Genomic DNA, 25,208 nt, shown 5'->3' on the forward strand with positions numbered 1-25,208 from the left:
AAAAAAAAGTGGCCGGGAGCGGTGGTTCGCGCCTGTAATCCTAGCCTCCTTTGGGAGGCTGAGGCGGGTGGATCACCTGAGGTCAGAGTTTGAGACCAGCCTGGCCAACATGGAGAAACCCCGTCTCTACTAAAAATGCAAAAAATTAGCCGGGCATGGTGGTGGGCACCTATAATCCCAGCAACTTGGGAAGCTGAGGCAGGAGAATCGCTTGAACCCAGGAGGCGGAGGTTGTGGTGAGCCGAGATTGCGCCATTGCACTTCAGCCTGGGCAACAAGAGCAAAACTCCATCTCAAAAAAAAAAAAAAAAGTTAGACATATATTAGGTGGTCTGTCAGCTCATCTGAGTTTTAAGTTCCATATGGAGGTAGAAAATTAAGCCAGGCGCAGTGGCTCACTCTTGTAATCCCGGCACTTTGGGAGGCCAAGGCGGGTGGATCACGAGGTCAGGAGATCGAGACCATCCTGGCCAACATGGTGAAACATCATCTCCATTAAAATACAAGAAGGCGCGCCTGTAGTCCCAGCTACTCGGGAGGCTGAGGCAAGGGAATCACTTGAACCCGGGAGGCGGAGTTTCCAGTGATCTGAGATCGCGCTGCTGCACTCCAGCCTGGCAACAGAGGGAGACTCTGTCTCAAAAAAACAAAAAAAAAAAAACACAAAAAAAAGAAAATTAGTTATCTTGGTGAAAGCATAAGCATAGATATTTTCTTGTATATGTATTCCAGTTTAAGAAAAATTAAGGCCTTGCTGTATTTCTAATTGGTTTTCCTTTATTTCTTTCCTTATAGAAAAGCAGCATCTGTTATAGCAAAATACCCACACAAAATAAAGAGTGGAGCTGAAGCTAAGAAATTGGTAAGTTTAGTTAGCATGTTGATCGAAGAGTTCACACGTGTCCAAATTTGGTGGGTTCCCACCAAACCAAACTTGCCTGTCTGAAGCAGCCTTGACCCACACAGGCTGATTTCAGTACTCCTGATTTCTTGGAATAACATTCATGCTGTTTCATACACACTTTTTCAAGCTCAAAATGTTTTCATTTGGGGGAAGATGGGTTAAAATTTTTAAAAATATATGTAATTACAGTTTTCTTTCTCTCTGTTACAATATATACATGTACTCATGTTGAATTTCAACTTGAGTGTTGGTTTTTAAGAAGAGTGACCAAGTGGCATTAGCATATCTGGTCTCACCTATTTTTCTCTGATCCCCAGGTGTAGGAACCTATGTGAGTTAGTGAGAGTGCGTGTTCCCCAGAGAGATCTTACTAATAAGCACATGATTAACACCCTTTTATTTTGTGGCATTTAGCCCTGTTCTCTGTAATTTCCACGAAGCCTTGTGTACTGTGTCACAGTTTCTAGAGGGTCACATCCCCTGTTAATTTGTAATATAATACCCCTTATCTGAAATGCTTGGGAACAGAAGTATTTTGGATTTTGGATTTTTTTTGTTCTTTTTTTTTGAATATTTGTATTTGGTTGAATATTCCTAACCCAAAAATCCGAAATCCAAAATGCTCCAGTGAGCATTTCCTTTGAGTGTCATGTCAGCACTCAAAAAGCTTCAGATTTTGGACATTCTGGAATGTGGATTTTTGGATTAGTGATACTCAACCTGTAATATCACTGAGAATATCCTGAGATGGTCTGTCTATTGATAATCAGATTGTTGTCTCATCTAAATCTTACTAAATGATTCAAAGTTCCTTAAATTTAAGGACCATATCTTATTCATCTTTTGTGAAAGATGTCAAATTATCATGGCTTTTTTGTTTGTTTGTTTTGAGACAGAGTCTCACCCTGTTGCTCAGGCTGGAGTGCAGTGGCACGATCTTGGGTCACTGCAGCCTCCGCCTCCAGGGTTCAAGTGATTCTCCTGCCTCAGCCTCCCGAGTAGCTGGGACTACAGGCATGCGCCACCACACCCAGCTGATTTTTGTATTTTTGGTAGAGACAGGGTTTCCCTATGTTGGCCAGGCTGGTCTCAAACTCCTGACTTCAGGTGATCCACCGCCTTGAGCCTCCCAAAGTGCTGGGATTATAGTCGTGAGCCACTGCACCCAGCCTGAGATGCCTTTTGAGTAGTCCAGGTCCTGATAGTTATTACCTCCTTTTATTCTTTACCTATTAATGTTTCACAAACACCCTCTGGAATTTAAGAATTAATTATCTTTAACCTTCTCAGGAAATGAGCCATAATTGCCTTTTTTTTTTTTTTTTGAGACAAGATCTTGCTCTGTCACTCAGGCTGGAGTGCAGTGGTGGCATGATCACAGCTTACTGCTGCAGCCTTGACCCTCCCAGCCAAGCAATCCTCCCACCTCAGCCTCCTGAGTAGCTGGGACTACAGGCATGCACCACCACACTCAGATTTTTTTTTTAAATTTATTTCTTTTGTAGAGATTGGATCTCGTTATGTTGCCCAGGCTAGTCTTGAACTCTTGGGCTCAAGTGATCCTCCTGCCTCAGCCTCCCAAAGTTCTGGGATTATAGCTGTGAGCCACCATGCCTGGCCCATAACTGCCGTTATCTTTTTGCCCTTCAGAGTTATAACATTACCATAAATCTTGGACATCTTGTGATTTAGTGACAGATTGTCCACATTCAACATGTGCCACATCTTAACCTTGACTTCGTTACTCAGTACAAATCATGCTCTGATATATAGGCTTTAAATCCTTGTGGCATAGACAGTTCTCAGCATCAGTATATCCTCCTTAAATAGACTAGCCAAGTAAGTTATAAATACATTAGACTTTAATTCTGAGTTTCTGTCTTGGTGAACTGACCCATTGATAGTCTCAGGAACTACTCCTGCTTCCATTCGCTTCCTCTTTTATCCCTACAGTACTTCCTTTTTTATGTTTATTGCAAATAGCTTGCTCATTTCTTAGAGAAAAACTGAAAAGCTCTGATACACTTCATCTCAAATCTGCGCTTATGGTATATTCCTAAAAAGAATACAAAGGTTTCCAAAATTCCTTATGCATAAGACTGGATGTAAAAATCTCATCATTATTCCTTTTCACAATTATTTAAGAATCACAGAGCTGCTATCTAGTTGATTTCTAGAATTACTTCTCAGTAATTCTAGAAATTATTTTAGATTATCTAATCTATTCCTTCTTAGTAACAGAAGTAATAGATTCTTACTTCTTAGATTATCTAATCTATTACTTCTCAGTAATTCTAGAAATCTGAAATTTCCAGAATGAGTAGTTTGTCTTTTATTCCTTAATGTTTGGTATAGAAAGTAGCTTGGGTCTAAATTGCTTGAGGTCAGTATGTTATTGAGTAAAATTATTGTAGTACTCTGTGTAAAGGAAAAAATAATTACCCTTTAAAAAAATCTTCTGATACAGGAAATAAGCCTGAGCAGTTTCCTTTTTCTAATCTATTCTGCTTCCTAAATCTTTTGTTCATTTCTATCTGGTAATTGCTATTTTCCAAGCTTGAATATGCTTTCAGTAATTTGGGGACATTTATTAAACATTAAATAAATCAAGAATATTGATGAGTGAACCTAGGCCTAAGAGGCAGTAGGAAATAACCGGCACACCTGTTATTAAGCATGCTGAATGTTTAACTAAAAAGACCAAGACACATGAAAAAAAGTTCAATTTTACTGATACCAAAGTTGCAAATTAAACAAGACACTATATACTGCCCATCAAATACATGCAGTGTGGAGAAAGATGTGAAAAAAAGGACCCTCATTTACTGCCCATGAAAGTGTTGGTTGTTATAGCCTTTCTGAAGGCTGCTTTGTCAGAATGTATATATCCTTTGACCTAGCAATTCCACTTTGACATATGTTTCCTAAGGAAACTAATAGAGATATGTATCTACTAGGATTCATTAATTCATAATTTTTGATCACCTGTATGTTAGTCACTAGGGATAAAAAAATGAAAAGACAGGATCTCTGCTCTCCCAAAACTTAGATTCTAGAGAAGTGCTGACCAATACAGCAACCACGAGCCACATTTGGCCATTGAGTTCTTGAAACTTGGATGTTGTGACTGAAGAATGGAATTTTAAATTGTAATTAATCTAAACTTAAATTGTCATATGTGGCTAGTGTACCATGTTGGAATGTGCAGTTCCAGAGCAGCGCTTCTTAGAACAAGGTGTCTAGGCCAGCAGCATCAGCGTCCCCTGAGAACTTATGCATATTCTTGGCCCTACCCCAGACATGGTGAATGAGAAACTCTAGGGTGGGACTTGGCATTCTGTGTTTTAACAAGTGCCCCCATGTGATGCTGATGTATGCAGAAGCTTGACAACCTCTGTTCTAAAGGAAGTTTATAAATATTATTGTACTGTTAAATAATTGGAAACAATCTACATGTTTACCTGTAGGGTATTTGCTAATTAAATTATTATGCATTTATACAATGATATACTGTGTAGCCATAAAACAAAAGTTAATTTTAAATAAGATATAATTATTTTCTCAGAGTTTCCCTTTTGTCATTCATGTAAGCATTCTGTCTTTGGGAAAATTTATTTTCACTGGGGTTCAATTTTCTGTGTCCTTTATTTCAAACCTTATACGTGGTATTCATTTGTTTTTCATTTTCTGCTTTTACTTTATCTTTTAGTGATTTTGTAAGCATTATATTCATATGACTTTTATATTTCTAATTTTCCATGTAGCCTGGAGTAGGAACAAAAATTGCTGAAAAGATTGATGAGTTTTTAGCAACTGGAAAATTACGTAAACTGGAAAAGGTAAAATTTTAACTTGTTTACTTCATTAATTATAGTATCTGCCTTTATGGCCACTATGTAGCGTCATTGCAGGGTGACCAATGCCATTCACTGTAGTGAGACTCACAGGAAATGAGGTGAGTGGAGTTGATGGCTTTAACTATTCTATCTTTAAAATTTTGAAGATTTCCATAAAATGTTCACTTGTTTTATGTGGCATTTAAGAGACTATTAACACCCGTAATAGAGTTGGCTCATTGTTTTCAGTACTATTCAGAAAAGAGATTATAAACTTTGACTAAAAGATCGTTACCTTTTAGAATTTCTTTATTTCTTTCTTTATTTTTTTGAGATGGAGTCTTGCTGTGTCGCCCAGGCTGGAGTGCAGTGGTGCGATCTCGGCTCACTGCAAGCTCCGCCTCCTGGGTTCATGCCATTCTCCTGCCTCAGCCTCCTGAGTAGCTGGGACTACAGGCGCCCGCCACCACACCCAGCTAATTTTTTGCATTTTTAGTAGAGACAGGGTTTCACCATGTTAGCCAGGATAGTCTCGATCTCCTGACCTCGTGATCTGCCTGCCTCGGCCTCCCAAAGTGCTGGGATTACAGGCATGAGCCACCGCACCCAGCCATCTTTTAGAATTTCTATGTTTACACTCTCCCAAGCATTTTTATGGTTTTATTTCACCCCTATGATAGTAATTATATCACTTTTGATCTGGTAAGAATAGACCTTTTAAAAGTATTGGATAACTTAGAGATGAGACATCTTCAGTTACTCTGTTATTCACCTATTACTCCCTAGGTTACTTGTGAATACTTTTGTGTGGGTCACCCAGGCAAATGTAAATAGCTCTTCATGTCTTTTAGCAGACTGGTATGTTTCCAATAAAATCATTTAAGTCCTCAAAGCATTCCTAAATCATTGTTAGACTTTTTTTTTCTTAAAGATTCGGCAGGATGATACGAGTTCATCCATCAATTTCCTGACTCGAGTTAGTGGCATTGGGTAAGGACTATTTTTTAAGCAGACACAGTTGTCAGTTAATTTATTTTTCCTGTTAGCCAAAGTAAATTACATGCTGTTTCTCAAAACCTGTACTTCACCACCTCTGTACCTTAGCCATACAGTTCACCCTTCCATAGCTTATGATCTGAGGCCGATTCTTCAGATAGTGTCTCTACTGTGAGGTCCCCATCCAAGGCAGATGTTACCTCCTTCATGAAACCAGTTTGGTTACCCAGCCAGAAAGAACCTCTCCTTCCTCTGAACTCCACTGCCACTTGCTCCGTGTGCATCTATTTCCTGCTCCAGCTTGGCCTCTTTTGTTTCTCTGAGCATGATATTTATCATAGCACCTCATGAATTTGGAACAAGCCCTCAAGCTTTTTTTAAATTATTTTTTATTGAGACAAGGTCGCTATGTTGCCCATGCTGGTCTTGAACTCCTGGGCTTAAGTGATTCTTCCTCCTCAGCCTCCTGAGTAGCTTGGATTATAGGTGCACGCCCCCTTGCTCAGCTTCAAGCATTTTTAAATGAAGGGATTATTATCTTAAAATTTGAGCTGGTACCAAGGGGGGATTTTTTGACACTGGCTGAAGTAAAGATTAACATTGAAATATTAAGGCTTTAGTGCTCTCATCTTTATGGCATGGGGCATTCCTTTAAATATAGTGATTTGTTCTTTAAATGGCAGCATTTTCAGTGAAAGTTATTCTAAAACATATTAAATTCTTAAACCTAGTATATTGAAAATGAAAATGACTCCTTGGGGACTCAAGGCCATTATAAAATTTTCATTAGAAGAATTACAAAAATTTTTTTATTTTAGAGATAGGGTCTTACTCTGCCATCCAGGCTGGAGTGCAGTGGTGCTATTATAGCTCACTGTAACCTTGAACTCTTGGGGTAAGTGACTCTCCTGCCTTAGTATTCCTTTTGAGTAGCTGAGACTACAGGCTTGTGCCACCATGTGTGGCCAATTTTTGTATTTTTTTGTAGAGAAGAGGTCTCCCTATGTTGCCTAGGCTGGTCTTGAACTCCTGGCCTCAAGCCTTCCTCCCACTTCAGCCTCCCAGAGTGCTAGGATTATAGGTGTGAACCACAAGGTGTTTTAGAGAGCATCTATTATCCTTTTTTTTCTAGGCAAGAGAACTGAAAGTTGAATATAGAACATGAGTAACCATGGCAGAGCCAGATTTGAGCCCATATCTTCTGACTCCGAGTTCAGTTCTGTTTCTTCTATGCTGCATTGCCTTCCTAACTAACATCAGTATCAGTTGCTATATTACAATATAATGTGATGATATTTGCATAGCTTACTGAATTATGTAGGTTTATTTGTCCCAAAACACTGTGGCCCCAGACTATTGTGCTTATATGTTTATATGTGTGTGTATGCATTTCTTTCTGTTCCCCGCTCCTGCTTTATTATGCTGTAAACTGGTACGGTGAGAAGAGAGTCAGGAAATCTGGATAATGATCTAGCTAGCACCAGCTAGATTTGTGACCTTAGCAAATCGCTTCATCTTTCTAGGTTTCAGTGTCCTTCCTTATGAAATAAGAGAGAAGTTGGGTTAATCAGTAAGGTTCCTTCTGTCCCCATCCTATAAGAGCATCTTCAGTCATTTCTGACATTTTGATTTATTTATATGAATAAAGTGATATTTTAGAAACCTAAATCAGATTTTATCATTGCTTTGTGCATTGTACTCTAATAGCTTTCCATTGCACTCAGAATAAAATCCAAACCTATCACCATGGCTCTAAAAGCACAGTAAAGTGTAACACCTGTGTACTGTTGCATAGCACCTTATACCGTCACTTACATCACTCTATGCATCCTAGTTTTTCTCTTCTCTTGAACAGGCCAAGCTCATGCCAGCCTTAGGGCCCTTGCACTAATTGTTTCTTTTTCCCGAAACGTTTTTCTCTTTGATCTCCTAGATAGCTGGTTCTTTAGTCATTCAAACCTCAGCCAAGATACCATCTCAGAGACCTTCTACCACTCAGTCTAAAGTAGGACCCAGCCATTCTGTTATATCATTCTATTTTAATTTATCCACCTGATATTTTTCTTGTTTATGTAACTATCTATTGTCTCTATCTACCCACTTACATTCTTATTCCTGCTACATTTTCAGCACTCAGGAGAGTATCTGACACAGAATGGCCCTCAGTAAATCTTAGTTCAGTGAATGAACAGTTTTCAAGTGCCATCTGTACATGGGCACTATGACAACAGCTGCTTAGACATCTTTTTTATGTCTGAGTTCATAGTTGTCTTCCTAATGATTGAAGCTTCAATAATTCATACTTTGGATACAGTTGAACATTACCAAAGTAGCCATGCAACATTTTAGCAGGTCTTGTTTAGCTTAATAGCAACTCTTCTTACTATTAAGACATGGTTGTTACAAGGATCCCAAGTTTCACCCAATATTGAGATAATGCTTTTCTTTTTGTAGTCCATCTGCTGCAAGGAAGTTTGTAGATGAAGGAATTAAAACACTAGAAGGTGAGTATGACTGTAGGTCACTAAGTCCAGATTAAATATGGTCCTGAAGGACCATTAGTGCTCTTAAAAACTTCAACTTGAAAAACCCATTCTCAGTCAGTAGATACAAATGATAAGATTTTAACTCTGTAGTACAGTAGATAGAGGGTATAGTTTATATTACCATCATAAACATTTTTAGGTTTGTAACTAACTCAGAGAAAACTAAGAAGACCAAGAACCAGGGCCAGGCACGGTGGCTTACGCCTGTAGTTCCAGCACTTTGGGAGGTGGGTGGATCACTTGAGGTCAGGGGTTCGAGACCAGTCTGGCCAACATGGTGAAACCCCATCTCTACTAAAAATACAAAATTAGCCGGGTGTGGTGGCAGGCACCTGTAATCCCAGCTACTCAGGAGGCTGAGGCAGGAGAATTGCTTGAACCCGGGAGGCAGAGGTTGCATTGAGCCGAGGTGGTACAACTGCACTCCAGCCTGGGTGACAGAGTGAGACTCTGTCTCAAAAAAAAAAAAAAGGAAAAAAAAAGAAGACCAATAACCAACCTCTTGACTTAAAAGCAGTGAAATAGTTATCATTTGCAGATTTTTCAAATATCTAAATTGCCTTTATTTTTTTTCTTTCTTTTTTTTTTTTTTTTGCTCTGCCTCCCAGGTTCACGCCATTCTCCTGCCTCACCCTCCCAAGTAGCTGGGACTACAAGGCGCCCACCACCACACCCGGCTAATTTTTTTTTTGTATTTTTAGTAGAGACGGGGTTTCACTGTGTTAGCCAGGATGGTCTCGATCTGACCTCGTGATCTGCCCACCTCGGCCTCCCAAAGTGCTGGGATTATAGGCATGAGCCACCACGCCTGGCCCCCTTTATTTCTTTAATAAAATTTTAGGCAATAAAATCTTATATCAGATTAAAAGCTAAGTTATATATTATTGAAAAAGATTCTGTAAGAGATTTGTAGTGGTTATTAAAGGAATTTTTGCTTTCAAAGAAAAGATAAAAATAGAACCTAAGAAGTAATTATAAAACGTTTTCCTTAAATATAGTAATCCTTTACATGTAATTTATCTCTATACTTTTCCTGGGTGTATGTATACATACGGATTCATTAAAGCATATCCATGGCATTTGGGATTTAGTATTTGTGAGTATTTGCAAGCAGGCCAATGGTTAGGTAGGCAGGTTTTGGAGACTGACCTGGCTTTGAATCCCACCTCCACTACTTTATTAGAGTGGGATGACCTTATTGCTTCAGTTTCACACCTACAAAATGGGTATTTCTGCTTCATACAATTAAATGCAATAATATATATAAAGCACTTAGCAGAGTGCTTGGTACATAGTAAGTACTACTTAAAAATGATAACCAACTCTTATGAGGTATGATTAGTAATATTACTAAGTTAAGAATTTGTGTGAGCCACATTGCTAGAGAATGAACTCTACATGTGCATCTCATACAGGGTTTATGCTTTGATGCTTGTGGTATAGACAGCTTATATAAGAGAAGTGATTGGCTAAAGGGGTCAAGAATCTGGGTTTCTTGGAGGTTTTGAGTTGCATCTCTTGGGAGTGTCAAGGATCTACTGTTCTGGTTTTTATATTTCACAATTCACACATAAGGAATACAACTATTGATATCTATAACTATATATATCTATATAACACACTCAATATTTCCACTTCTTCAGTTTTAGTCGTATACTTTAGTGTTTTCTGTGTGCACATAACCATAGGAAATATTAAGTGCTCTATATTTCATAAAGATGCTTATTTTTCTCCATTTTATATCTCCAGAGGGAATGTGTATATTTGTGACTATAAGGGGGCTTGTAGGAATTGCTTTTGAAGCATGCTTATCCTGCTGTTTCTTTAACAAGGCTCACAGCTGAACTCACGCCCAGTAAAGGGACACCTGAATGGAACTGAGTCACTTTTAGACTTAATATGGGATGTTATGACAATTTTTAAGTTAAAAAATGGAGGTACAGTAATAATTTTTCTTGCAATGGAATTTTTTTTTTTTTTTTTTGAGACACAGTCTTGCTCTGTCTGCCCAGAAGTGCAGTGGTGCAATCTTGGTTCACTGCAACCTCCGCCGCCTGGGTTCAAGTGATTCCCCTGCCTCAGCCTCCTGAGTAGCTGGGATTATAGGCGTGCACCACCACGCCTGCCTAATTTTTGAAGTTTTAGTAGAGACGGGGTTTCACCATGTTGGTCAGGCTGGTCTCGAACTCCTGACCTCATGATCCTCCCACCTCAGCCTCCCAAAGTGCTGGGATTACAGTCATGAGGCACTGCGCCCGGCTCAACAGGATTTTTAGCACAATGACTGCACAAATCTACTACTCAGTACTGATGGAATGAAAGAGTGAAAGAACAAATGAACAATATGAATAAACCTAGTTAACCAGAAAACATTCAGAAGTTATGGTTACTACTGCTGCTCTTAACAATAAATTAAACCATATTGGTTCTTATAAGGTTGATTTTTGCTGTAGTCAGTAAAATTTGGTGTGATTCTGCTTTTTTTTTTTCGAGACGGGTTCTTGCTCTGTTGCCCAGGCTGGATTGCAGTGGCGCAATCTCGGCTCACTGCAGCTTCCACCTCCCAGGTTCAAGCGATTCTCTTGCCTCAGCCTCCCAAGTAGCTGGGATTACAGGGGCACACCACCATGCCTCGCTAATTTTTTGCATTTTTAGTAGAGATGGGGGTTTCACTGTGTTGGCCAGGCTGGTCTCAAACTCCTGACCTCGTGATCCGCCTGCCTCGGCCTCCCAAAGTGCTGGGATTACAGGTGTGAGCCACCGTGCCTGGCCCTGAAGAGTCACTTTTATCTAGCTCTTCATATCTGAAATTTTTGTCTCATTGTGTTTTCAGTCATTTCAATGTATTTGTTCCCCAGGTGGTTCTTTATAAAAAGGGTCATTGAGTTTAGCATTTTCCCCTCAAAAAGCATTTAAATTAACATGTCAACTTTATTTATCTTCTATACAGATCTCAGAAAAAATGAAGATAAATTGAACCATCATCAGCGAATTGGGCTGAAGTAAGATGGCAAATTTTCCTTTGACACTTGAGATATAAAAGTAAATTTTTTATAGACATTCTTTTATACACCAGAAGGACTCTTCAAACTTAGCTAAACCACAACCATTTTCCTATTCAGAAGTGCTAAGATTTGTGGACTCTAACAGAGTATCTGCCTGTGTTCACACAATGCTTTCACTTTTGCTTTCTAGTTTACTTGTTTGAGAATTTCCCTTGTTCTTTTGACTTTAGCAGGGAACTTCCTCTTAAAATACCTAGGACTGAGTGTATCAGGCAGTCAGCGGGTGTTTATTCCATGCTCACATTGTACAAAGCACTGCACTAGGTCTGGGGTAAAGATACAGAGAGGTTGAGTGTAGCTTTTAAGGAGTTTATAGTCTACCCGAGAAGATAGGACATGAATATGAAAAACTAAATTAAAAAAAAGGACAAACCTCATACCTAAATAACCATATAGAAATAACTACTAGGCATGTTTCTATATCAGCATCAATAATTATTTTGTGTGCCAGATACAGTCTGGGAACCCCTTTTCTAATTATTTACAGTTACAGTGCATAAGCACTATATCTATCTCTTCTGGCATTATATAGTGTTGTGAGTGATTCAGTCCTAATAACCTTTTGAATTTTCCTGTTGATGCTTTACCATAATATTTTAAACTTATACTCCCATTCCAAAATCTTGAGCCAGTAACAGACCTAGATGGTATGGTTCTTGCTTTCCTGGCATTTCTGTAGTAAATGGAGGTCTTCTGAAGAACTGGTTTGGTGAGAATTGGCTGTGAACAGGTGCTTCAACATGCTGAAGCATATGCTTAGTTGCTGTTTCACACTGAATTTCCTAACAGCCTTATTGAGATATAATTCATATGTCCTGTAATTCATCCATTTAAAATACACAGTTCAGTGACTTTTAGTATATTCACAGAGTTGTGCAACCATCACTACAGTCAGTTTTAGGACATTTTTGTTATCTCAGAAAGAACCCTGTACCTATTACTAGTCGTTCCCCCATTGCCTCCCCTTACCCCCACCTCAGACCTAGGCAGCTGCTCATCTTCTTTCTGTCTCTACGGATTTGCCTGTTCTGGACACTTAATGTAAATGAAGTCATACAGTGTGTGGTCTTTTGTTGCTGACTTCTTTCACTTAGCATATTGTTGTCTGAGTTGATGTTGCAGGATAGTATTTGAAAATATAATTTTGCAGGATATAAGAGCGGTAGACTGTAACCCCTTGCCTTGTCAGTAGACAGCAGTCTACTTTGAAAATATGCCCTAACTTAAATATATTTATTTACTCTTGTTACACGAATATGTAGTTTATTTACAAATAAGTTTAGATGGAGCCTTTGAAATATACAAAGGATGACACTTAAGGATTTTGATCCAATTTAGTAATAAACCTCCCCCCATTCACCCCACCCCCAATTTTGCTGTTGTCATCTCAATGAATTCATTCTAGCCTTGATTTGTGAGAATGATCTGCTGGTATGGCACGGACAATTGTTATAAAAGGCAATTTAATTTTTAAGGAGATTTAAATTTTACGAAAATCTTTTGTCTACTTATTCTGTCTTTATAGATATTTTGGGGACTTTGAAAAAAGAATTCCTCGTGAAGAGATGTTACAAATGCAAGTAAGATGTGTCAAATTATATTCTTTGATTAGAATTGAGAGTGTCATTTGGTGAAAAGCCATTTTGGGAATACTGACTTAATTTTTCTTCTATTAGGATATTGTACTAAATGAAGTTAAAAAAGTGGATTCTGAATACATTGCTACGGTCTGTGGCAGTTTCAGAAGAGGTAACATTCTTCCTAATCTTGGGTTATTTTTGCCCTGATGTTAAAATTGCCTAATATATGGGAAGAATTTGGATTAAAAAGATGTAATTTGTGGTACTTCATAGACTTACTAAGACCTAGTAGTATTAGTTAAGGGTATTTGTTTATAGATGGGAATATGTAACTAGGGGAAATTCATCCTGATTTTATTATAGGATGGTATTTTAATGACTAGTTTTAACAACATTTATTGAATGACTTTAAGTCTATTGAAATGCTAGTAATGGTTGTCTTTGGCTGTTTGGCTAGATGATAGTGAAGTTGTGGGTAGTTTTGTTAATTTACCTTTCTTTTTCCTTTTTTTTTTTTTTTTTGAGACAGAGTCTCACTCTCTCGCCACGCTGGAGTGTAGTGGCACCATCTCGGCTCACTGCAACCTCCGCCTCCCGGGTTCAAGTGATTCTCCTGCCTCAGCCTCCTGAGTAGCTGGGACTACAGGCACGTGCCACCATGCCTAGCTAATTTTTGTATTTTTAGTAGAAACGGGGTTTCACCATGTTTGCCAGGATGGTCTCAATCTCATGGCCTTGTGATCCACCCGCCTCGACCTCCCAAAGTGCTGGGATTACAGGCATGAGCCACCGTGCCCAACTGCCCAAGTTTTCTATAAGAGAGCTAAGAATAGTGTCTTAGAAGTACCAGTTCAAAACCAATTCTTACAACAACCGGGTTCATCAGAAGAGTTCTGCTTAGTATGTGAATGTGAGCAAAGTAAGAACCATACAATCCTGGTGTCTTACTGGTTTAAAATTTTAAAAGCTCATACATGCTTAAAAATATTAACTTTTGGCCGGGCGCAGTGGCTCATGCCTATAATCCCAGCACTTTGGGAGGCCGAGCCGGGCGGATCACAAGGTTAGGAGATCAAGACCATCCTGGCTAACACAGTGAAACCCCATCTCTACTAAAAATACAAAAAATTAGCCAGGTGTGGTGGTGGGCGCCTGTAGTCCCAGCTACTCGGGAGGCTGAGGCAGGAGAATGGCATGAACCTGGGAGGCAGAGCTTGCAGTCAGCCGAGATTGAGCCGCTGCACTCCAGCCTGGGCTACAGAGCGAGACTCCATCTCAAAAAAAAAATTAACTTTTAAAATTGGAATAGAAAAACCTTATTTAAAACATTTTAGAGTATGTTAGAGTAGATAGAGTAGATACCTGAACTGAATCTCTGGCCACCTATGGAGTTTTGTCTAGGAAGTAGGTGATGACCTATCAGGAATACTCTGGGTAGCTGCTGTAAGAATCTAGAGTTGGAGAGAGAAAACTAAATCCATACTCACTGATCAGTAGAAAGAACGTTCGACTGGGGTCAAAAGCCCTGGGGTCTGAGGCCAAATCTACCCCTATTATGTCTCTCCTGATCTTAGATTCCATACTTGCAAAATGAGAGAACTGAAGTTAACCAGTTTTTCAAGTATGTCTGCATCAGAAATACCTAGGACTTAAAAAAAAATACATATTGTTGTACCCTCCTACAAATAAGAATCTCCTTAGGTGGGAACTGGGATTCTGTATTTTCAAAATGTAGATTTGGAGGCACAGCAAGCCAAATGCATGTTATGTTGGCCATGACAGCCTTCCTGGATTTATTTATTTCTATTTTATTTTTACTTTTTTGGGGTATGTTGTATGGTTATATGCTTTCACATAAAAAGGTATACTCTAAGATGTCTCACTTCCACAGTCCCTATGCAGTCTTTCCTACTCTTTCCTACTAAGTCCCATTAAGAACCACTTCCCTGTGGATTCTTGTAATGTTTCTTCATGAAAATACAACTAAATATTAGTATACCATCTTTATTTCTTTCTTCTTCCTTTCTTTCATAAAGTTACATAATATATATACAATACTATACCTTGCTTTTTTCACTTACAAATACATCCTAGAGATTTTTCCATATCAATATATAGAAAACTTCCTTATTTATTTATTTCTTGAGATGGGATCCCTCTCTGTCACCCAGGCTGGAGTGTAGTGGTGTGATCTCGGCTCACTGCAACCTCCACCTCCTGGGCTGAAGTGATCCTCCCACTTCAGCCTCCAGAGTAGCTGGGACCACAGGCATGTGCCACCACACCTGGCTAATTTTTTTTTAATTTTTGGTAGGGACATGGCTTTACTATGTTGCCTAGGCTGGTCTCAAACTCTTGGCTCAAGTGATCCACCCACCTTAGCCTCCCAAAGTGCTGATATTACAGGCATGAACCACCGTGCCCGGCCCCTTATTCTTTTTTGTAGCTGCATAACATTCAGTTGTATGCATGTATCATACTTCATTTATTTATCCAGTCCCCTATTAATGGACCCTTGGGTTGTTTCTCTTTCTTTGCTCATACAGTTTGTTTTTGTTTTTTTTTTAAACAAAGTGAAACATTTTTGTTGGTAGGCAAACGGTGAAAGACATCCAGCTTTTAGGAGAAGGAAATGAGAAGAGAAGGCAGTAGAATTTTCTTGATTAAAATAGCTTCCATGGATGTCCAGTACACATTCAGTCTAGTCTTCTTTTTTTTTTTTTTTTTTTTTTTTTGAGGCAGAGTCTCGCTCTGTCGCCCAGGCTGGAGTGTAGTGGTGTGATCTCGGCTCACTGCAACCTCCATTTCCCAGGTTCAAGCAATTCTCCTGCCTCAACCTCCCGAGTAGCTGAGGTTACAGGTACACACCACCATGCCTGGCTAATTTTTGTATTTTTTTTTTTTTTAGTAGAAAAGGAGTTTCACCATGTTGGCCAGGCTGGTCTTGAACTCCTGACCTCAAGTGATCCACACACCTTGGCCTCCCAAAGTGCTAGGATTACACATGTGAGCCACCATGCCCTGCATGGCCTTCTTTGTATTTAAATATTTGGTTAAGGCACTGTGGCTCATGCTTGTAATCCCAGCACTTTGGGAGGCTGAAGTGGGAGGATCGCAAAGACACTGCAAGCTCTTTAGTCACCACAAGTGTGTTTGGCCTCTATTGTACTTATCAAAATGAAAGGGAGGAGATAGATTGGATTCTTTTATGCTGTTTACCAGGCACTATAGTGGATGCTTTTACATATGTTCTTATTTACTTACACAATAGCATATGAAGTAGTTTTTAGTAGTTTACATATAAGAAAACTGAGGTCTAGAGGAATGAAGAGTGCTCACTTGCAACACTGAAAAAAAAAGTAAGATGAAAAAATTCCATCTAAGTGGAGACAGAATTTCATAGAATATAGGAAAAGAAAGGTTTAAATAGCTGTATATAACTTGCCTGAAGCTATGTGGTTGTAGAGTATAGATCTATTAATTGAGTTCAATCATAAGAATTGAAATGAGTTTTCTTTTTAAAAAAAAAAAAAAAAAAGAGAGCCTGGGTCTCTCTATGTTGACTGGGTTGGTCTCGAACTCCTGGGCTCAGCGATCCTCTGGCCTCAGCCTCTCAAAGTGCTGGGATTACAGGCATGAGCCACCGTGCCCGGCTGAAGTGAGTTTTCTGATTAACCTTTATAGAGTTAGAGTATATTGTTTAATTTGAGATTTTTACATATAGAGTTGTTCATAGGTGTATTTTAAAGCTATTTTAAAATATTGTTTTTATTCATTATTGAGTAGTTACTTAGGTGCATTTTTAATACATTAAATTAACTCGTATGCAATGTATATCTAATGCCGATTACTGTTGTCATCACAGATTCTGCTGTCTACATCAATACACCTGAATAGTTGGACAGAAAATTGAAATCTTTTAACTAATTCTGACTATGAAGCACAGTGCAATAGAAAGTTAGGCTGTAAGAAGTAAGGCTCTTCTGTGTGTCATCAGCTTGGTTCCATTTGCCCAATTGATACATTTACGTGGACAATCTCATATGTGTCTTCTGTCATCACAGGTGCAGAGTCCAGTGGCGACATGGATGTTCTCCTGACCCATCCCAGCTTCACTTCAGAATCAACCAAACAGGTGCCTCAGAGTTTATAATCAATGGTGATCAGACTTACACAACAGTGAATTTCACTTTTTAAGTTATAGTTGGATATTTTCAGAATAAGTTTTGTTTTCGCCTTCCTGAAAAGCTGCTGAAGAACTTTGTACTGATTGAATTCTGCGAAAGGCAAATTTCTCAAAAGGGATACCTGTTATTCCATGAGTTGCTGGGAGGACAGTCTAACATTTGAAAGAGATGACATTGAATACAATAGTTTTAGAACGATTTACTGTCTGTGATAAATACTTTAGAAATACTATAATCAGATTTTCATTAAAGGAATATTTTATCTTAAAAAATGAAATATTGAGAAACCTTACTTCTATTAGAAAACCTGTGAAGGCAAAACATTTTTTATTTTAGAATATATGCCTTTGGAAGATGAAACAGCTGACTCTTTGATTGGTTTTTTTCCTGTGAGCCATTTCAAGAACAGGAAAACTCTTTGATTTAATGAAACAGATAAATACAACTGATCATTGTTTTTACAATCATAATACCTTAAACAGTGGTTTCTAAAAATATGTTTCATTTGATAAGATGAATTTTCTATTAGAGGGAAAAAGTACTTGCTCAGAACATTAGAAAACATAGAGATGGCCGGGCACGGTGGATCACGAGGTCAGGAGATCGAGACCATCCTGCCCAACATGGTGAAACCTCGTCTCCACTAAAAATACAAAAATTAACCGGGTGTGGTGGTATGCGCCTGTAGGCTCAGCTACTCGGGAGGCTGAGGCAGGAGAATAGCTTGAACCCGGGAGGCAAAGGTTGCAGTGAGCCGAGATCGTGCCACTGCACTCCAGCCTGGCAACAGAGCGAAACTCCATCTTAAAAAACAAAACAAAACAAAACAAAAAATAGAGATTTCTCCATAAATAATTAGAAAACTCTTGTTAAAAATGTTTTCTTCCCGGGCTTGATTCCCTGCCAAAAAAAAAAAAAAAAAAAAGTTTTCTTATTCAGGCATGATATTGTTCCTGGTGCTCTGGATGCTGAGGTGGGAGGATCACTTGAGTCCAGGAGTTCAAGGTTATAGTTTGCCATGATTGTACCTGTGAATAGCACAGTCTCCAGCCTGTGCAATATACCAAGACTGTGTCTCTAAAAATATTGTTAAATATTTTCTTGCCATTACAAAGTAATTACTCTTTTTCTTATTCCCTAATTATGATTCTACAGCCAAAACTGTTACATCAGGTTGTGGAGCAGTTACAAAAGGTTCATTTTATCACAGATACCCTGTCGAAGGGTGAGACAAAGTTCATGGTAAGTACTTGTTAGAGTTAGCACATCTAAAAAAAAACTTGGAGACTGTTCAGTAACCATTCTGAGTGTGTGACTTCATGGTAGCTTTGAATTACAGTCAACAAATAGAGTACCCATGAAACTTTAAAGAAAAATAATCAGCAGGGGCCAGGCGTGGTGGCTCACGCCTGTGATCCCAGCCCTTTGGGAGGCCAAGGCGGGCGGATCTCCTGAGGTCGGCAGCTCAAGACCATGCTGACCAACATGGAGAAACCCCGTCTCTACTAAAAACACAAAATTGGCCGGGCGTGGTGGTGCATGCCTGTAATCCCAGCTACTCGGGAGGATGAGGTGGGAAAATCACTTGAACCCAGGAGGCGGAGGTTGCAGTGAGTGGAGATCGCGCCACTGCGCTTCAGCCTGGGCCACAAGAGAGAAACTCCGCCAAAAAAACAAAAGAATAATAATAATAATCAGCAGGATGCCTGATTCTCATAGCTACTCTCAGAATATTTTAGGAAAGAATTTTCTTTTAATTCTCCACTTGTAAATAACACGTGTCAGAATAGTTAATTAGGCCTGGGCACGGTGGTGTAATCCTAGCTCTTTGGGAGGCCGAGGTGGGCGGATTACAAGGTCAGGTGATCAAGACCATCCTGGCTAACACGGTGAAACCCCGTCTCTACTAAAAATACAAAAAATTAGCCGGGCGTGGTGGTGTGCACCTGTAGTCCCAGCTATTCGGGAGGCTGAGGCAGGAGAATCACTTGAACCTGGGAGGCAGAGGTTGCATTGAGCTGAGATCGCACCACTGCACTCCAGCCTGAGTGACAGACTGAGACTGTCTCAAAAAAAAAAAAAAAAAAAAAAGAGTGGTTAATTGGGCATAATCTGCTTTTTGAAAATATCAGTAATGACTTTGACACACAGTAAGTTTTTCCCTAAAATAGCAAATGGTTCTCACCTTCTCTGACTCAGAATTCTTCAATAAGTGAAGTTAGAATTGATTGAAAAATATTAATCTATTTCAACACCAAAGAAAAAAGTAATCAGGGTCTGTGATAGAACACTCGGGAAGAAACATGTTACATGGAATGATAACGAGGGAAGTTGATTGGGGGGTAATTAAGACTTAATAATTCAAGATGAATGCCTAGTGGATTAAAAGCAGATTAATAAATGATTCTGTATAAACGCCAACAGGAAGGCAGATAGAAATCTAGAATTAAGATTCTTTTTTTTTTTTTGAAAAGGAGTTTCACTCTTGTCACCCAGGCTGGAGTGCTGTGGGGTGATCTCGGCTCACTGTAACCTCCACCTCCTGGGTTCAAGCAGTTCTCCTGCCTCACCCTCCCAAGTAGCTGGGATTTCAGGCGCCTGCCACCACGCCCAGCTAATTTTTGTATTTTTAGTAGAGACCGGGTTTTACTGTGTTGGCTGGGCTGGTCTCAAACTCCTGACCTCAAGTGATCCGCCTGCCTCGGCCTCCCAAAGTACTGGGATTACAGGCATGAGCCACCATGCCCAGCCTAGAATTAAGATTCTTAGTTTCTTTTTTTTTTTTTGAAACAGGGTCTTGCTCTGTCACCCAGGCTATAGTGCAGTGGCAAAACATGGCTCACTGCAGCCTCACCCTCCGGGGTTCAAGCAGTCCTCCCACCTAGTAGCTGGGACTACAGGTGCGCACCACCATACCTGGCTAATTTTTGTATTTTTTGTAGAGATGGGGTTTCACCATGTTGCTCAGACTGATCTTGAACTCCTCAGCTCAAGTGATCCACCCTCCTTGGCCTCCCAAAGTACTGGGATTACATGTATGAGCCACTGTGCCCGGGCCTCTTAGTTCTTTCTTAAGGTGACGTTTAGTGTTCTGTCACTTATATACATCATTTGAGTCCATTTTCTCCACACCCCACTTTTCCCGGGTGATATGACTGAAAGGAAAGAGACTGTGCTTTTGGAGAGTGGACGTGCTAAAATTAATAAGAGTCTCAGTGCATAGATTTGACAAGAGTTTTAGCCAAAACTAGAAGATAGTTGAGAAAGATAATTAAATTGTCATGTCATTCAGAAAGTAGAGTGGTGTTTGCCAGGGCCTGGAAGGAGGGAGTAATAGGGAGTTCCTGTTTAAATGGCACAGAGTTTCAGTTGGGGAAGATGAAAACATTCTGAAGATGGATGGTGGTGATGGTTGCACAACAATGTGAATGTACTTAATGCCACAGAATGGTACACTTAAAAATGGTTAAAATAGTAGTCAGGCACAGTGGCTCATGTCTATAATCCCAGTGACTTGGGAGGCTAAGGTGGGAGAATGGCTTGAGCCCAGGAGTTCAAGGGTATAGTGAACCATGATCGCACTACTGCACTCCAGCCTGGGTGACAGAGCAAGACCCCATCTCAAAAAAGAAAAAAAAAAATAGATGGCCAATAGATGGTAAATTGTATGTTGTGTATATTTAACCCACACACATACAAAAAATCATGTCATTAAGTTCAGCATGGTGATATTAGTGGGCTGTGAAAGTGTATTTTCTAAGCTGGTCACACTTTAAGAATGCTTCCAAATGAACTTTGGAAAGATAAAAGTAAAGGTTCTAGTCAGTCTTGGAAATTAAATCTCTGATTTGTTCTCTTCTGTCAAGTTTTGAAGTCTTACTCTGTTCCCAAAAGTATATACATACATGAGATGGTATTAAAAATAGGGCTTGTGTATGCCCCATGAACAGCCTTTTCAAATTTAGGTGGATTTTAATTCACTCAAAATGAATGTGCGTGAATCTTACGTTTAAGAATATTCAGTCAGATAAAATCCTAAAAACAGTATCTGCTAGACAAGTTGGATGTTCTTCACAGTAGAAAAGTGTCTTGCTACGTCTGGGCATATTCTGGGGACCTCTCTGGCCTAAATCTCTTCCTCAAGTATCATCCCTGTGAAAGTCACTAGAAATCCTTACTGGGAAGTGTGCCAACTATTTTCAGAGTTAATGACCAGGAAGGTATTTCCACACTACCATGGCAGAAGCTGTTTTTTAATAATCTTAATGGTGTTCTGCTGTGCTCGAAGAGAGATCCAGAGGAAAAACCAACAGAAGCTGTAGGAATCCAGCTAGCAAGAATACAAGGTAAAAGGGCCAGGCATGGTGGCTCACGCCTGTAATCCCAGCACTTTGGGAGGCTGAGGCAGGTGAATCACCTGAGGTCAGGAGTTCGAGACCAGCCTGGCCAACATGGCAAAACCCCATCTCTACTAAAAATACAAGAATTAGCCAGGCGTGGTGGCGGGCGCCTGTAGTCCCAGCTACTGGGGAGGCTGAGATGGAAGGATCGCTTGAACCAGGAAGGCAGTGGTTGTAGTGAGCTGAGATTGTGCCACTGCATTCCAGCCCTGGCGACAGAGCAAGACTCCCTCCCAAAGGAAAAAAAAAAAAGGAAAAAGTATAATCTAGTGGGCTGGATGTAACCTGAAAAGGAAAGGTGGGTAGCCAAGTCTTTGTGATCTTGTTGATAGTGTTGGACTTGGGTTATCCCAGTACATGTGCCACAGGAAAGAATACTAAGGCCACTCACCCATCCTAGGATAGACCCTATCTTGACTTCCTAGTCTTTCAGTCATACATCTGGCAGCGCATCTAGCGGTATTGCCAGGAAAGGCATCCCCCAGACATATTTCCAGAAGAAAACAGGCTAAAAAACAAGAAGACTGGGTCTGTTTGTTTTTAAAGTATAGAAGATTCAGGTGACAATAAGAACAAGAAACTAAGGCCTTTATGTTGCGACACAGGAATCCATCTCAGTGAGTGGTTTTTGACAAGGTTTGGATGTTATACCTGTGGCTCATAGTCCCTGGAACTTAAAAAAATACCATAGTTGAGCATGCTGTTTTGCCATTTGTAATCGTTGTTAGGAAGAGAAGCACTCGAGGTCAACTTTCAAATCAATTTTAGAGACAGGTAAAAGGTGGTTTGTATCTTTCATTATAGAAGAATAGATTTGGATACAGAAGATAGAGGGTCTTATTCTGGCTCCATTACTAATACTCTGTGTGGCATTGGGAAGGTGGATTTACTTCTAAAAGGTCTGAGTTTTATCTTTAAAATTGATATTTGCCCTACGTCAGAAAACCGTTATGCAGATCAAAATTAAATAATATATGTGGAAACTTTGAAGAGCTTGTACAAATACTTGACGTACAAATAAGAATTTGCACAACTTCAAAGATAATGGATCTTCCAAGAGTTGTACAAAGAGAGCTGCACAAATATAAGATGTCATCTGTGTGGAAATGGGTCAGTAGAGGAAGGTGACCTGGCAAGGGTTAGATTGGGGAACAAAAGAAGGGATAGAAAGAGAGAGGATGGTGCCATGGAAGGAGAACAGAATGAGGAGAGTGAGCACCCCCAGGGCAGAAGTTGTATTCAGTCAATTCAGCAAATACGTACAAGCATGTCCTCCATTCCAGGCACTGTTCTCGAAGCTTGGGATGTATCCATGAATTTAAGTAAAACTCATATTTGAGGATTGTGGGAAGGGGACTGATAGTTAACAATGAACATAATAAATATGTGAATTATATAATAGGTTGGGTAGTAAGTGTTATTTTTTAAAAAGGAAGAACAGGGTGTAGGGGAGAGGAGAGTGCAGGAGGCAGTATTAAATAGTGTGGTTGGAGGCAGCCTCATTGAGAACATGAGACTTAGGGAAAGACATAGGGAGTTAGCTAAGCAGGTATCTGAGGGAAGAGATAGCCAGGCAGGAGTCCGAGCAGCAAGCCTGTGGGAGTGAGCATGAGCAAGATATCCAAAGAAGCTAAAAGAGCTCTAGGCTTCTAAAAGGAAATTGGCTGCAAAATGAATTCAACTTAGGTAGTGAAATAAACCATTCTCATTCCATATCCCCTTTTTTTTGCAAAACCTCTTCTTGCTATCACCACTTAATAGTCTTAAAGGTATGCCTCCCCATGTGTTTTTCAAGTTACATTCAAGATACAAATTCCTTTAAGCTAATAGTAATCAAACCGTAGGAAAGCCATGGTTATTCCAGATCATCTTGTACAATCATAGTCTTTAGATAATTGAGCTGTTCTTCCTGTGAATATAGTAACACTCAGAAGAAAAAAAGTTTCCTCTGCATTTAACTATTGGTTTTATATAAGGTGAGTGCCATTCAAATTTCAGTATTTTGTGCAAGTTTGGCCTTGGGTGATTTTCTGTGAAATATCTGCAGTAAGAATTCAAGGGACAATAGGAGCTACCATGGCTACCCCAAGGAAATGAAAGAGGCTTTATTTCAGACACTCAGTATGAAGCTACCCAAATGAAATGCCAAACAAAGCTAATCCACTCAATCTAATACAGAATTTACAGTAAAACAGAAATTCTTTAACATTAGCACTTCAGAAAAAGTGCAGGAAATAAAATTAGCTTTGAGGAAAGGAACAAAGCCATGAGATAAAATCCTATTACTGATGTGACAAACAGCAACATCATTCCCTGTGGCATCTAGACATCCGCATCCGCAAGGTAATACCTCCTGGTAATTCCAGGTGGAAATAACTTCTGATCCACTTGAAGGTGGAAGTTGAGTTGGAACTTGTTAGTGCCTAAGAAGGTAGGTTTCGTATTTTGAAGGTAAACATGTTTCATTAATCTTTCTTCGTAGGAACAGCTAAAGAATTAGTTTAGATTTTAATTTTTCTATTTTGCTGAGTGAAAAAGTATGGCTTTTAGTGGCATGTGTTAACTTGACCACTCTTGAGGACCAGAAGCTTGTCACTTGTGTATTTTTCTTAGAATGTAGCATTTGATACTTTTAATTGGAAATTTGGTGGTGCTTACAGCTTGTTTTACATATGTATGAGTTGCTGACCAGTCCAGATTTTTTGTCCATTTTTCGGGAAAGGGAAAAGATAAAACAGACTTGGATAACTTTTGTTTGGAAACTGTAGAAGTATAATGAAAAATTACTTGTGGAGAAAGAAGAAAGTGATCCTCTCATTTTCTGATCTCATATTTTTCTTATTTTCTGTGTCTTTCTCCCTTCTAGTGTCTGAGAGATTTCTTCAAACTCTTTTACTTCTGCTACCTATCATTTTAAATTTTGATTTAAACCTTTCCCTGAGGGTTTTCTGTAGTATTCTGTTCTTACTTCATGGATAGAATATCTTCCGTTATTACTGGAAGCTTTTTTGTTTGAGACTATACTGGTAGCTTTTTTGTTTGTTTTCTTCTTCCTGCATAATCATCGTTTCTTCCACGTTGCTCTCTTCTGTTTATTTTGATGTCTGTGTTTCGTGTTCGGTGTTTTCTTTGATTAGTTTCTTGCTTAGGATCATGCAAAGGCCAAATCCTCATGATGAGAATCCTTATTTGCAGTTTCGTGTAGTTCTCTAATTATCATGAAGTGTAATAGAAAGGTGAGGATAGTGTATTGCTCACAGAAGCTGCTAAGTTAAAAGTGCTCAGAATTTTAGAGCTGCTAACATTAAAAACAAAAATGGCCTTTTGTTTTACTTGATTAAAATTAAGCCTTAAGTTTAGAACATCTTTAAACTTGGTTTAAAATATTCATTTTAGGGTGTTTGCCAGCTTCCCAGTAAAAATGATGAAAAAGAATGTCCACACAGAAGAATTGATATCAGGTATTGTTCAGACTTTGTTGCTGACCTGTTAACTTTTCCAAACTTGTCTCGTTTTCTCCCTTCCTGTTTGTATCTTGGAGTTCACATTCATATCTAGAGCCTTTTTTTACTCCCAAGAGCCATATGTTCTTGCCAAATGCAATGTTTAGCTCCAAAGTATGTAAAGAATAATGACTGTCTACAGACTCCGATTTATTTTCTCTGGATTTGCACCTCACCATGATGCCTTCCAC

The 25,208-nt window shown here is 39.3% G+C and overlaps 1 protein-coding gene across 7 annotated transcripts in view; it reads left to right on the top strand.

The window, feature by feature from the left end:
* The window catches only part of POLB (DNA polymerase beta), a 33,134-nt gene that overhangs the window by 5,693 nt on the left and 2,233 nt on the right, over positions 1–25,208 (top strand). The window contains exons 3-12 of one of the 7 annotated variants that reach the window (XM_054499748.2): positions 796–862; positions 4,669–4,743; positions 5,672–5,730; positions 8,191–8,240; positions 11,233–11,284; positions 12,873–12,927; positions 13,024–13,096; positions 16,992–17,062; positions 18,270–18,356; positions 24,911–24,975. In XM_054499748.2, coding sequence (XP_054355723.1) covers positions 796–862; positions 4,669–4,743; positions 5,672–5,730; positions 8,191–8,240; positions 11,233–11,284; positions 12,873–12,927; positions 13,024–13,096; positions 16,992–17,062; positions 18,270–18,356; positions 24,911–24,975 — 654 coding nt within the window. The other 6 variants (XM_054499747.2, XM_054499754.2, XM_054499752.2 and 3 more) reach the window with 6 other exon arrangements.

This window comes from Pongo pygmaeus, chromosome 7 (genome assembly GCF_028885625.2).
Source record: "Pongo pygmaeus isolate AG05252 chromosome 7, NHGRI_mPonPyg2-v2.0_pri, whole genome shotgun sequence".
Taxonomy (NCBI): domain Eukaryota; kingdom Metazoa; phylum Chordata; class Mammalia; order Primates; family Hominidae; genus Pongo; species Pongo pygmaeus.